At 37.8% G+C, this 13,452-nt stretch overlaps 1 protein-coding gene across 3 annotated transcripts in view; it reads right to left on the bottom strand.

Moving 5' to 3' along the window:
* Nucleotides 1-13,452, bottom strand: part of ECI2 (enoyl-CoA delta isomerase 2) — a 70,222-nt gene that overhangs the window by 27,347 nt on the left and 29,423 nt on the right. For all 3 annotated transcript variants that reach the window (XR_015794088.1, XM_088130962.1, XM_088130963.1), the window contains exons 5-9: nt 11,972-12,041; nt 9,427-9,529; nt 6,118-6,238; nt 3,396-3,485; nt 2,697-2,840 (exon numbers count right to left, since the gene is read on the bottom strand). Coding sequence is in view for 2 of the 3 variants with exons in the window: in XM_088130962.1 (XP_087987088.1) it covers nt 2,697-2,840; nt 3,396-3,485; nt 6,118-6,238; nt 9,427-9,529; nt 11,972-12,041 (528 nt within the window). In the remaining variant the exon portion in view is untranslated. The remainder of the gene's footprint in view (nt 1-2,696; nt 2,841-3,395; nt 3,486-6,117; nt 6,239-9,426; nt 9,530-11,971; nt 12,042-13,452) is intronic.

Below are 13,452 nucleotides of genomic sequence, written 5' to 3' on the forward strand. Positions count from 1 at the left end.
TCTCCATGCATGGAGGGGAAATCCTTCATGGGGCTCAAGGAACGGAGCTCAAATCTTCAGGATTTGGGCTTCGTTCCTGCACAATGCTGAGAGTTTCCCTCTGTCCCCTCTGCTTGCAACCTTCCCTGCAAAGGGAAGACTATAAATGGCAATCACATTACCATGGGGTGCTTGGCAACCAATCGTAAATGCGAGCCAGTTGCCAAGCACCCAAAATGTGGCCCCGTGACTGGGGGGGCACATTTTATGACAGCCAGAAGTGTTTTACGGGCCATAAAGCACCCTTTCCAAGGTCATTGTAACTTTGAACCATCATCAAATGAATGGTTGTAGCTAAACAAGGACTACCCTTATAATTATTTATTGCCCTAAATGTTTCAATTTTTTCCATTAATCACCATCTTCAACTTCTGATATATGTTCTGATTTCTGAATAAATCTTACATTTGTATAACTGTTTCTTCATCCTTGGTAAAAGTATATTTCTTTCCAGAAATGTAATGGATGATGCCATTAAGGATGTACAAAATATTTCAATTTTATATCATTCCAAAGAAAACACGCATAGCTCCAAGAACAAAACATTTGATTTAAGTGGTGTCATTTCAAATATACCATTTGTTTTGAGTGCTGTTACTTTGTGCTTGCTGACTGGGGGCCTTTTACTCTTTCCAGTTCAGCCAGTACTGCAGCCTCGTTCCTGCTGCTACTGGTTTACATTGGATGGGGTAATACGGGAGTGGAATATTAAGAGAAAAGCAGAAGTTTAGTATGTGGCCACAAAGAAGTTTGCTTGCAGCTCCATCCTTCTTGGTATGCCTGGTAAGCTATTGCTGTTTATGCTTTATGAGCTTTCTGCTCTGGGAAGCCAGGGTTGCGTGGACAGTATGTAGGTTGCAATTAAGAGTTTATGCTTTGCATGTATTTTCAGCTATGCCTTATTTTGCAAGCCAACAGTGCAAAGCTGTGTACATGCATGCACTACTGTGCATCATACACAAATGTTGCCAATACTGTTGAGGTTGCATAGATGTAAAGACTAGTAAAATGTTGGTTGGTTACTTTTTAGCTTTGATATGCAGGTGCACTCTGTGCAAGCTCTTAGACTCTCTTGCTATATTTGGCTTCCAGCATGCACTTAAAAATGACAAAATGAATGACTTCATTTTGCTTTGGGATAGTTGGTAATCTCTCTTGGTAAGGTTTGTTCTGTTAAAGTTTTATTAATGTGGTTTATGTAGGTATGTATGTTATTGCCCTACTGTGAAGTTTTTAGAGTATGTTTTGCTTGTTTCTTGCAAGTCACATATTTTTTTTAGTTGTGCTGTAATCTCTCTCTTTCTCCCTCTCTCTCTCTAATAAGCCGTAGTGCAGAGTTATACCATGATGGATGCCTGCAGCACAATGTTATTTTTAAACAGCCCCTCATACCTAAGAAAATGTACTGACTGGCCAGTTTTTTTCCCCCCAGGGACCTGAAACACCTGGTATTGTTGCAATGGTAAGTGCCCTTTGACTGTTAAAACAGGTACTAATTTAAAGAAGATAGATGTGTTTGTTTACATATTTGTTATATTCCCTGCTTTTCTATTCTGGCAAGTACTTAAGTCATCTCATGAAATTTAAAAAACAAAAACAGAATACAAGTTTTAGAACAAAAAATTAACACTAACATTAATGCTAAAATCAATTCACAATTAAAAGCCTGGCAAAGAGATGCATCTTTATAGCTTTTCTAAACACTGAGAGAATGGGGCTCAAATGTATGAATGCATTCTGTAGCTTTGGACCAATGCAGGAGAAGGCCAGTTCCACATGCCAGACAGATGGGCCACTGAGAATAGGGAAATCTTCATAAGGCTTCTCCTACAGATCTCTTAAGTCAGACAAATTTAGAACAGGAAAGGTTACAAACCTGAGTATCTCTTAGATACTCTGTTTCTAAACCAACTTAATTACACCCTGTTAAGCAATTGGTTGAGCAGAATCACTTGGTTGAGATGGGTGGCCACAGAAATGAAATGAAATGAAATGAAATGAAATGAAATGGAGCAACAGGCACAGATCTTTCAATATAGGCATCGTATGATCTCTGTGCCTTGTGCCAATTAGCACCCCAGCTTCCACATTTAGCTTATTTTCTTTTCTGTACTGACTGACCATCTGAGGACATAGATTCTGACTGTGTAGAAATATTTAAAAACATTCATTTTAAAAATAATCTTCAAGATGACTAGCTGGTAACAGTGAGCATGATTTCTGTCTCTCCAACTTTTGTGGTGCTGGGATGAAAAACAAAGGAGAAAGGGATTCATACTGAATTTCTGTTTTTTCTTATGACTGAAACATGCAAAACGTTTAAAGTTTTATTCCAACAGAATAGTTAAGCTATTCCAAATGTTGCTGCATCTGGATGTAGCTGATCTGGAACATTCTGATGGGATGTTCTCAGCTTGAAAAAAAAATTATTTTTCATTTTGCTTACACTTCCACATGCCATATTAGGTTAGCACTCTGAAAACTGAATTCAAGGCCGTCCCAGAAAATGCAGTGTCTGCCTGCACCCAGCTAAAATCCTGAAGGTGTAACATACCCGTACTGAATACATTAGAAATGGCAATCCCATTCCACCTAAGTAAAATGTAATAAAACCAAGTAATACAACTTATTATATAAGCAATTTTGCTAACACTAACCTTTTTGGGAAGATTTGCATAAGCCTTCAGCCTTGTCCACACTTCTTTTTGAAATGTACTGTCAGGAAAAACCTCAGTCACAAGCCCCCGTGAACAGGCTTCTGCAGCAGTCAGCTTCTTGTTGAAAAGCAGCATTTCAGTGGCCTGGTTAAATGGGAGAAGAAACAACTGCTCATTCTGACTTTCCACTAATTCTGCTGCTTCGTTATATATAACGAGTGGAAGAACACTTCACTGCATACTTCATAAATTATACTTAGGTTCAGTCTTTGGCATCTACATTGGCATCTACCCATAACTTTGGATAGGCAGAGTAGGGATAGGCCATTTGGACATGACTGATCAAAAAGCAGTTTTGATCTGTGACAAGGCAGTTCCCTACGTTATTACATATTTTGTAGCATTCTAGGGCTCCAGTACTGGTGTGCAAATTAGGTCGTTCTATACTGGATACTGAAGCTATTGTAATTTTTATATACCAAACATCTCTAGCAGCACTAGTACATTTTGGTCAGCTGTTAGGTATATTAAAATGTTATTAAAGTGCAGTCCTCACTATGCTCCAGATGGCAAATGAGTGCCTACCATTACATAAACTGACCCTGTTCTTAATTTTTAACATGTCTTCCTTCCTGAACAAAATCTAAGAGAAATTTTCTCTAACTCAACCATCAAGCAGATAAAATACACATATACTACCTTAGTTAACCCCATAATTTTGGGAAATGTGTATGAAGAACATCCTTCTGGAGTTTGACCCAGGTTGCTAAAAGGAGTATGAAATGTAGCCTGTGGGGGGAAAAACATTGTCAACTTGTCTTTTCCTTAGAAGAAAGAATATAGATAGCCATGTCACTTTGAAATGGTATGATAAAACTCTTTGTCATGCTTAGCCCTAACTGTGAATAATAATGGCACTTATATTATATTATATTATATTATATTAGCTTTATATGTGGATATTAGAAAGCTTCTAAACAAAGATAACATGTGGCCTAAGTTGCAGGGATCAGTATTTCTGTGGTTTACATAACAGAAAAGAATAGTGAGGCTGCTCCAGTTACAACTGTTATCTACAAGAATAACTTTAGACGTGCACTGGACATTCCTATATTTACAGTTCTTTGTACAAGTGGCAAGACTCTTATGTAGTGATATGTAAAATTTAGTGATTCATGGATGGAATATTCTGGAGAACTCTGGAAGATTCAGTTCCTCCTCTAAGCTGTGCCAAATCTCCTCTGAGCCATATCCTACTCAGATGTAATTAATTATAATATGTTCATTAAGCCAGAATTATCCACAATATTGATGTTTTTTATGATTTGAAAAGTTTACCCAGAGAGTTTGTTTTTTATTTATTTATTGTATTTTTATACTTCTGGACTCAAAAACAACCCTTGGAAGTTTACATCATAAAAGCAAACACACACACACACACACACACACACACACTAAAATCAAGATAAAACACAAATCTACAATAATACCATAAGTGTAGTAATGACCATTCACTCTCCAGGGCCCTCCAGCTCTGTCTTTAATACTTCCAGAAGGCTTGCTGTTGTTAAGTGAGGACTGTGTGGGTCATTAAGCGAGGGCCTCACATGACTGCAACTTCTGACTTCCTGCTGGCTTCCCCATTAACTTTGCTTGTGGGAAGCCAGTAGGGAATGTTGGAAATCGCAATCGTGACCACAGCTCGCTGGATGCCCGGGTCACAATCATGTGACAGCGGGGATGCTGCAACGACTGGAAATCCAGAGATCAGTCGTAAGTCCCCCTCATTCAGAGCCATTGTAAGTTTGAACGGTTGCTGAATGAGTGGTCATAACCCAAGGACCACCTGTACAGCCCACATAAAATTCTTAGCTGTAGAAAGGGAAAGAAACAGCTTAAAAGAACAAGAGGATCCTGAGTATTTCCTCCTTCCCCCACCCCACTTGCAGTTTAAAGAAAGTAATGGAGTGCAGGGTTCTGCTCTGGTTTCTTAACCTCTGTGCATGCAATCTTCTTCCTTCACCAATCTTAACTGCTGGGAGAAGGCAGTGCAAAACTGGGCAAAAAGAGTGAAGGAGGAGCAAGAATCAACTCAGGACCATCTGGATTACTGACATTTAGATAAGTGGAGTGGGAGGTGGAGCACCAGCAAGTTCCTATCAGCAGCTTCTTCAAACAGGATTTTCCATTATTACAGCTGTTACCAACAGGCAGGAGACCTCAGCAAACCAGGAGAGTCCAAACGTTATAAGTTGGCTACAATATTATTGGAGAAATGTAACGAATGATGTCTCATTTTAGCTGCTTCCTTTTCTTTTATTCTACGCCTCTAGTTTGTTTGGTTTACTATTTCCTACTTCTTTTCTGAGCTCTATATAACATTGCTTAACTGAAAAAGGAATAGTGCGATGGTCATTATGTATGTATCTACTGTTGTTGTTTGATGGTGATATTCCCTTGTGTGGCAGGGTGAGCTGCCATATATGAAAACCGGAATTGTCTCTGTATAATTGTAACCATCCAAATTAAAGAATCTTCTTTCTGAGAGAGCTGATGGTGGAGGTAAGAAGATCAACACATAGGCAAGGGAGAAAAAAAAATCCCTAAACTCTGTGCAAGCTGGCATGTAAGAGATAAGGTATATAAAACAAAGACTAAGAAAGCCACAAACGGAGTTACACGGTGATGGGAGGTCTTTCAGGTTCTGCCAGAGATGCTGCCAGTGAGAGAGGCAACTGGATGATCAGGGAGCCCTGATAATCCATAGCAGAGGAGCAGGAAGGACCAGGGGATGCCTGCAGCAGACAGAGGAGGAAAAGAACCAAAACAGTGCTGAAAAGGCAGCCTTGGACTGAGTACCAATGCAGTGCAAAACCCAGGCAGTTCAGATGCAGGAGTCAGAGTTTGAGAAAAGGGACATACTCTCTTCTCCCCTTTCATTAGAGTAACGCTTTCTGGGAGCAACAATAGCCAGGCTAGTGAAGGAAAATGATTAGCATTCCAAGGCAAGCAACTGGGAAAGGCAGAAGTTACCTTGTATTTTGCAAGCTAAGTACTACTAAGGTTTTATGTAGGACTTCACTTTTGCACTTAGTTATGAATACACAATTTCTTTGTTATAATTTCTGTACTCACAAGTGAGTGTGCATGTGCCAGCTTGCAGGTGCTTCCAGAGAGTTTAGGTTTTTATTTTTTATTCCCTGCCTGCATCCTTCCATTCCAGCTTTCAGTAAAAAATAATTCAATTCTACAAAGAAAATTCCAGTTCTTATACATAGCATCTCACCCTGCCACACCTTGATCCTGCAAATAGGAAAAAAAGGAAGTCTGTATCTTGAACAAGTGGATGCTATTCCAACAAACGTCTATGTCTATGATGATCTAATGTTAGAGACAGGAGGCAGTAAAGCAGAAAACTTACACGGTCAGAAGCATATACAATGTCAAACAGCCCAAGAACAGTTACAGAGATCCCAACAGCTGGCCCATTTACCACAGCAATTAATGGCTTTGGAAAATCAATAAAACATTGAACGAAGTTTCTGTAAATACAAAGGAACAGAAATTGATCTACAAGCAAGATAATATTTTACAGGGACACAACATGTGAGCAATTTTTCTGTAGAAAAAAATCCCTAGTTTTCTCTGTTTTAGTTAAGATATACATTTAACAATTTATCGGATACTGATAGACGTATATCTTTCTGGGGTTTTAAAGACACAATATTTACCTTTGAAACATTCTGTGAGGCAAAAAGTGCCTTTGTTTTTACTAAAATACAATTCTGCTACTGGTTAAAACAGGTGAAAATTGCATCAGAAGATTTTTTTAAAAATTTCTTGGTTATAACACAACATTCACACAAATAACTAACCCATTTCTAGATCAAGATGCACAATGTATTTGTTTGACAGGTCTTTCTGCACCATGCACGTAAGAAAGAACTAAGATGTCATTTTGGATAGCGGAAAGTGGCTTCAGTTTGAATTCCTTTTCATATTCTTTATAATCTAATATTTATTTAATTGTTCATATCTCAATTTTTCAGGTACTCATGAGATAATTTGAGATAACATTGTTGTTGTTTAGTCGTTAAGTCGTGTCCGACTCTTCGTGACCCCATGAACCATATTGCGCCAGGCCTTCCTGTCCTTCACTGCCTCCCTGAGTTTGCTCAGTTTCATGCTCATTGCTTCAGTGATGCTATCTAACCATCTCATCCTCTGCCGTCCTCTTCTCCTTTTGCCTTCAATCTTTCCCAGCATCAGGGTCTTCTCCAAAGAGATCTCTCTTCGCATTAGGTGACCAAAATATCTGAGCTTGAGCTTCATTATCGATCCTTCCAATGAGCAATCAGGGTTGATTTCCTTTAAGATTGACTGGTTTGACCTCCTAGCAGTCCAGGGGACTCTCAAGAGTCTTCTCCAGCACCACAGTTCAAAGGCATCAATTCTTCGGCGCTCGGCCTTTTTATGGTCCAGCTCTCACAGCCATACATTACTACTGGAAAAACCATAGCTTTGACTATGCGGATCTTTGTCGGCAAGGTGACGTCTCTGCTTTTTAATATGCTATCTAGGCTTGCCATAGCTTTCCTCCCAAGGAGCAAGCGTCTTTTAATTTCATGGCTGCAGTCTCCATCTGCGGTGATCTTGGAGCCCAAATAAATGAAGTCTATTACTGCTTCCATTTCTACCCCTTCTATTTGCCAGGAATTGATGGGTCCAGATTCCATGATCTTAGTTTTTTTAATGTTGAGTTTCAAGCCAGCTTTTGCACTCTCCTCTTTCACCCTCATCAAGAGGCTCTTTAGTTCTTCTTGAGATAACATCTTTTCCCCCAAATCATAAAATATTCTTGTGCAGACACATTTCTTAATGTGTATTTTCCTGAGATAGATTTATATAGGTAAATAATATTTTCTATACCTTGAAAATCTGCACAATTAGATTTTTCACAACTTTTTTGTCAGTTTCTGACGATCTGCCTATCTAAGAATAAAACAAGGAATGCATGATCCTAACATCCCACATTTTACATTTTTTTCCCTGGCTCTATGTCACCAGATACCTGGATCAGGGTTAGGATAAGTAATGTAGGTTGCCTTCTATCATATTAGCTGCTACCTTCTTCTGCCCAGATTTCATTTCAATGGCTTTTACTTGCAAATTTTCTGTATTTTGATTCAATAATATTCTCAAATAACTGCATTCTGCAGGTAGTATTTTTTCTGTCACAAACATATATGTAAATGATCTTGAAATGACATTATATTATATAGGATAGGATACTACTACTTCCCAGAATAAATATTGCCAAATAATCCCAAAATACTCAGATGAAATGCTAATACTTCCAGTAGTGTTTCTTCTGCAATCGTCCAATACATCTTCCGTTCTTCAGCCATTTTGTTTTGCAGCCCAAAGACAAAACTAATATTTTTCCACTGACTGGTTTCTATCATGATTTGATGCCTCACAGAGAATAACACTCTGGTGCCTTTGCTATCACCAAACCACTGAAGGGTGACTGATACCTTCAAGACCTATATTAAAAATCTTGTTTTCACCTTCAAGACCTATATTAAAAATCTTGTTTTCACACAATAATAAGCGCTTTGCCTTCTTCAATGAATTGTGAAAAGGCAGGCATAATGTAAGAAGAAAACAAAAATAGTGTGACATTCTCTTAAATGTACATTGAGCGCTTCCAGAGGCTGATTCTCCCCTACCTCTTGCAGTACACAATCAATTGCACAATGTTGTATACAAATCAGCACTGATGAAATGCACATTTCCATTATTTCTGACTTCTCATCTCCTTCAGAAAACCTACCTGTATTTTCTCTTCTCTGCTTCATAAACAGATGAAACTAGTGTTCCATAATAATCCTGTATTTGTGTTGTCGAAGGCTTTCACGGCCGGCATACGATGGCTGGTGTGGGTCTTCCGGGCTGTGTGGCCGTGTTCTAGAAGTTTTGTTTCCTAACGTTTCGCCAGCATCTGTGACCGGCAACTTCAGAGTGCAGGAGCACAGACAGGAGCAGTCTCTCTGGGCACAGAGAGAACTGCTCCTGTCTGTGCTCCTGCACTCTGAAGATGCCGGTCACAGATGCTGGCGAAATGTTAGGAAACAAAACTTCCAGGACACGGCCACACAGCCCGGAAGACCCACACCAGCCAATCCTGTATTTGTGGATGAATACATTTGTTGGCATGCTACTCTCAGAGGTTTGCTATCACAAAATGGTCTCAGGCTATACTTGATAATATATGTCATAAGACTTTTAAGAATGCCATCTTCACAAGGTTTACCCTGTAAGACCATCTGGTGCCATGGTATCAGAAGATTTTTGAGGCTTCTTAGTGCATTGTTAGTAGTTTTAAAAATTAACTTTCTCTTGCAACTGTCCCCGTTACGGTCTATCGGAAAGTGTATTTTGAAAAAATGCCAGAAAAATATCAACAAATATACCTGGACAAATGCATGGGTGGCAAGGAAAGGGGGGAGGCACTAGAAAGTTATGCTTGTACAGGCAGTCCTACTCAAGTATATACATGTGTGATTAAAACACTAGTTTCTGATACTGGAAATTTATCTAAAGTTACAATCCTATGCATATTTATTTATTTACGAGTAACTAACTGAACTTGGTAGGACTTGTTTCTGTCTAACACCCATTGTGCACATTCATTATACATTTTAACAAAATGAAAAGCAAGTCATACTTGAGCAGCACTGCACCATTCTTTGCAGACTCTTCCATTCCACCAGCTGAAATATTGGCAAAGTTGTTCAGGTCATTTCCACTACTGTAATAGTCCCCATTACCTATAAATAAGCAAATACAAAAAACAATGAAATAAATACAGGTAGTCCTCACTTAATGACTACATTTTGGACCGGCAACGCCATTGTGACTGTGCCCAACTTACAATGTCAGTTCCCATGTGGTCATTAAGTGAATCACCCATGGTAGTTAAGTGTGACGTCACATGGTCGCAACCTACAACATACTGCCAGCTTCCTCACTGACTTTGCTTGTCAGAAGCCAGCTACGAAGGTTTCAAATGGTGATCACATGACCGCAGGACACTGCAACCGTCATAAATGTGTGCTGGTTGCCAAACATGAATCGCGACCTCGTGACTGTGGGGATGCTGCAATAGCCCTAAGTTCTAGGACTGATCATAAATCTACTTTTTCAGTGCCGTTGTAAGTTTGAACAGTCACTGAATGAAGCAGTTGTTAACTGAGGACTACCCGCATTTGTATTACATTCAAAAAAAGTATTCTAGGCAGAACCAAACAACTTATTTTGGACAAGGTCCAAGATTAGTTGAAGATTATTGCATCCCATTGATTTCAATGGTTTATTACATTCCCATTGTAGTTGGTAAGATTGTAAAAGAACATTTAGGCTGGATTCTGCTCTCCATTATTTAAAACTTATTTAACCAATAAAGAATATTTATGAAAGCCTTTGACAATACAAAGAATATTTTAGTTGCATTCTTTCACATTACTATTCTTACTTGACTACAGGTAATAAAAATAAAATATGGTTTAGGATTTTCTATGTACTTTGAATACTGTCTCACTTGCAATGTATGTGAGATCAGGTACATTATTTTATTAAATAGATAAGAATTGAGAGGTACAGATATATCAATAATAACTAATACTTCTCACATTTGCAGAATAATTTATTTACATTTTATTAGAAAATCTGTGAGTCAAGGAAATGTTATTTCAAAAGAAAAAAATTAATTTGTGCTTGCTATTCTTATTTATGTGGGCCAAATTAAATAACAGGTAATATCTGACCTAAGAAGCACATTTTAGACAGAGGAAAGGAGGGGTAAGTATTTAATAACTACCCAAATATATTGTTTTTCCGATGCCTTTGCATCTGTAACAAAGGTTGCCAGAACTGTTTGTGGCATATACTTTTGGATGCTTTGTGACCCAAGGGATTGTACTCCTTTCTTATTCTTCCTACTCAGCATTTCACTGTTTCACTTTTTTCATCCTGCAACCACATCCTATCTTGAGACAGACAGCTTTCTACTGTCTTCTACAAGCAACTTCCTAAGGGAAGGAATTATTAAAAAAAAAAAAAAGAATGCTATCATTTTATGCCAAATGGGATATTACAAGATGAAATAAATGGTAAGCAAACAGGGCATCTAAAAAATCTAAAAAACAATCTTGAAATGGCATTTTTCAAAATGCTACTTATAGACATGCTATTCATAAGAACTGAGAATTTCCCTTTTCAGGAAACAGTATGTCATTGTCTCTATGTAAACAATATAAACTAATGTCAGAATATTTATATCTATGTCAAATCCTAACTAGCGTTTGTTTAATCAGTGTTACATGCAAGTCAGATCTCATCTTGTTTCTCTAGTAACAGTCCAGAATCATAAGCCAGAATTTGTATTGACTTATTTGTCAGGAAAGGACCAAGACAAGACTTCTGGCTTGCATGTAACGATAGCAGGAGAACTTCCTGATTTGCTTAGCTCTTTCTAGCAATCAGGAGCTAAATGGGAGCAATAGTTTTGGCAGCAGTATGAAGAAACTAGCATTCTGAAGAATTCTAGATGCTATTATTGCATGTGAACACAACTATTCCATCTAGAAAATATATTCCCCCACCTTCCTGCTAACTCAAACTTGACTGAACAAGATAGTCGTTGAGTCAAGTTCAACTCCTGGTTACTATACAAATGAATGTTTGCCATCTTGACCTGTCTTTGTAATAACTTGTAGCTCCTCCAAAGACATCCCGGTGATGTCCCATCCACCCATCCATCCACCCATTGTTTCTGTTGTTTCCTTTCAACCTTGCCAAGCAGAGCCAGATTTCTTGTCCATCCACTTGTACCATATGCTCAAAGTATGTGAGTTTTTGCTTCCTAGTGATTGTTTTAAAGCTAGTTAGTTTTTGAATTTTCTCAGACCAACTGATTAGCTCTTCTTGATGACTTGCTTTCGCTCTTCTGATATTTGTTGTCACTGAAATATTCCTCATGATTTTGCCTAAGTTTCTTATTGCCTTTTTTCCTAGGATTCTCTTTTTTATTCTTCCAGCATGCTGTCCAGTCCAACTGTAACGATTTTTTTACCTAAGAAAATCCAACTATCAACACCTTCACTTCTTCATTGTCAACTGCAAATTCACTATGCACACAGGTTGACACTACCTTTATTTTCTTAATATTTAACATTAACACAGATTTTCACTTTCATGGTAAAAGCTAACACCTGTCAGAACTGTTAGAGCAGAATCATCATTTGCTGCTTCATCAAGTGCTTCCATAATTTCATTGTACATCTGCAAAAGAGAATTAACAAATGAAAATAAACTCCCATTCCATAGTGCAGAAAGTTAAAGGAAAAATGTTTGTAGCTTGAACTACTGAATCCCCAGATTATCAATGTCATCCAAAGACTCAAAAGAACGAAGTCTTTTTTTTTCCAGAACTGCTGTAGATACAGAATGTTTCCAACAAATAAAACTGAGAAAAATGAAACATGTAGAATATCAAATTGTGTTTTCTTTGGGTTTCAGAATATATAAGTTACTTTTTTCTTATATGAGAGAGATGGAATTGTAAAACATTATGACCTTTGCAAGGAACATATACAGTCTTTTGACCATAGTAAGATGCAAGCTTCTGGTTTACAGATGACCACAGAAGCTATCTGAATCAAATTCTATCAGTCAGATATTTGTACAGAGGCAATAAAATGTATAGCACAACATTAATAGTTAGTAAATGGAATACAATATTATCAGTTTTTTTAAAAAAGTTCCCCTTTCTTATAATTCATTTCTGCTATAAAAAAAGAAGTCACCGGAGAACAATTAAATCAATTAACCTGCCATTTTAAATAAAGGGAACAGGCAAAGCAGCATTCTTTATTCCACTGGGTTAGAATTAAGGTCTAATTAAGTGTAAAGCTGGATGAATACCAAAAGTCTATATGAATTCTCAGTTCAACTGCATACTGAAGATCACAGAATTATAAAATATCAGAGTTGGAAGAGATATTAGAAATCATCTAGTCCAATCTTCTACCCGGATTAAGGTTTTTAGACACAAAAAGAAAACTAATTATTATTTCATTAGTTGCTTAATGAATAGTTTCCAAAATAATTTTACAGGGCAATCTGATCACATATACAGCTGATGAATTAAGACATAAAACAAAATGTCCTATTCCCAAAACTTTCCCCGACCTACATTTTTTCTTTCTCCAGTTACTGACATATGTTCTCTCTCTTTAAAGTCATACAAGCCCTACTATAATCCAGCTATCATTAACTAAGCATAGTAATATGCTGTCAAAATAATTGTTTGTTGCTTCCTTACTTTTGCCTCCTTTTCTATTATTCTTCCTTTGTTGAATCTCAAATATAAAATTTGTCTTAAATCCTGTAAATCATCATGTTATGGTATGTAATAAAGAGGAGCTCAGATAGATGAAGCAATGGAAGAGACAATGCCTAGGGCATCGCTGGAGGAAAACCTGCCTCAAGTCTGACCAGACACCAGACCAAACAGGGAATCTGATGGTAGTGCTGACCCAGTGCCTGGAGGCTGTCAGGGGAGAAAAAAACTTTGATCGAATCCCATCAAGAAAGAGTGGCTTTGGTTTTGTGGGCATAATGATTCTAGGAAAATTCTATCTTTAACTTTCAGCAAGGTTGTATTCCACCACTTAGAGGTGGTTCACAATTT

The sequence above is a fragment of the Python bivittatus genome, unplaced genomic scaffold (genome assembly GCF_059951505.1).
Source record: "Python bivittatus isolate LINGU-HERP-01145 unplaced genomic scaffold, Pbiv_v1 ctg000840_np1212, whole genome shotgun sequence".
NCBI classification, from domain to species: domain Eukaryota; kingdom Metazoa; phylum Chordata; class Lepidosauria; order Squamata; family Pythonidae; genus Python; species Python bivittatus.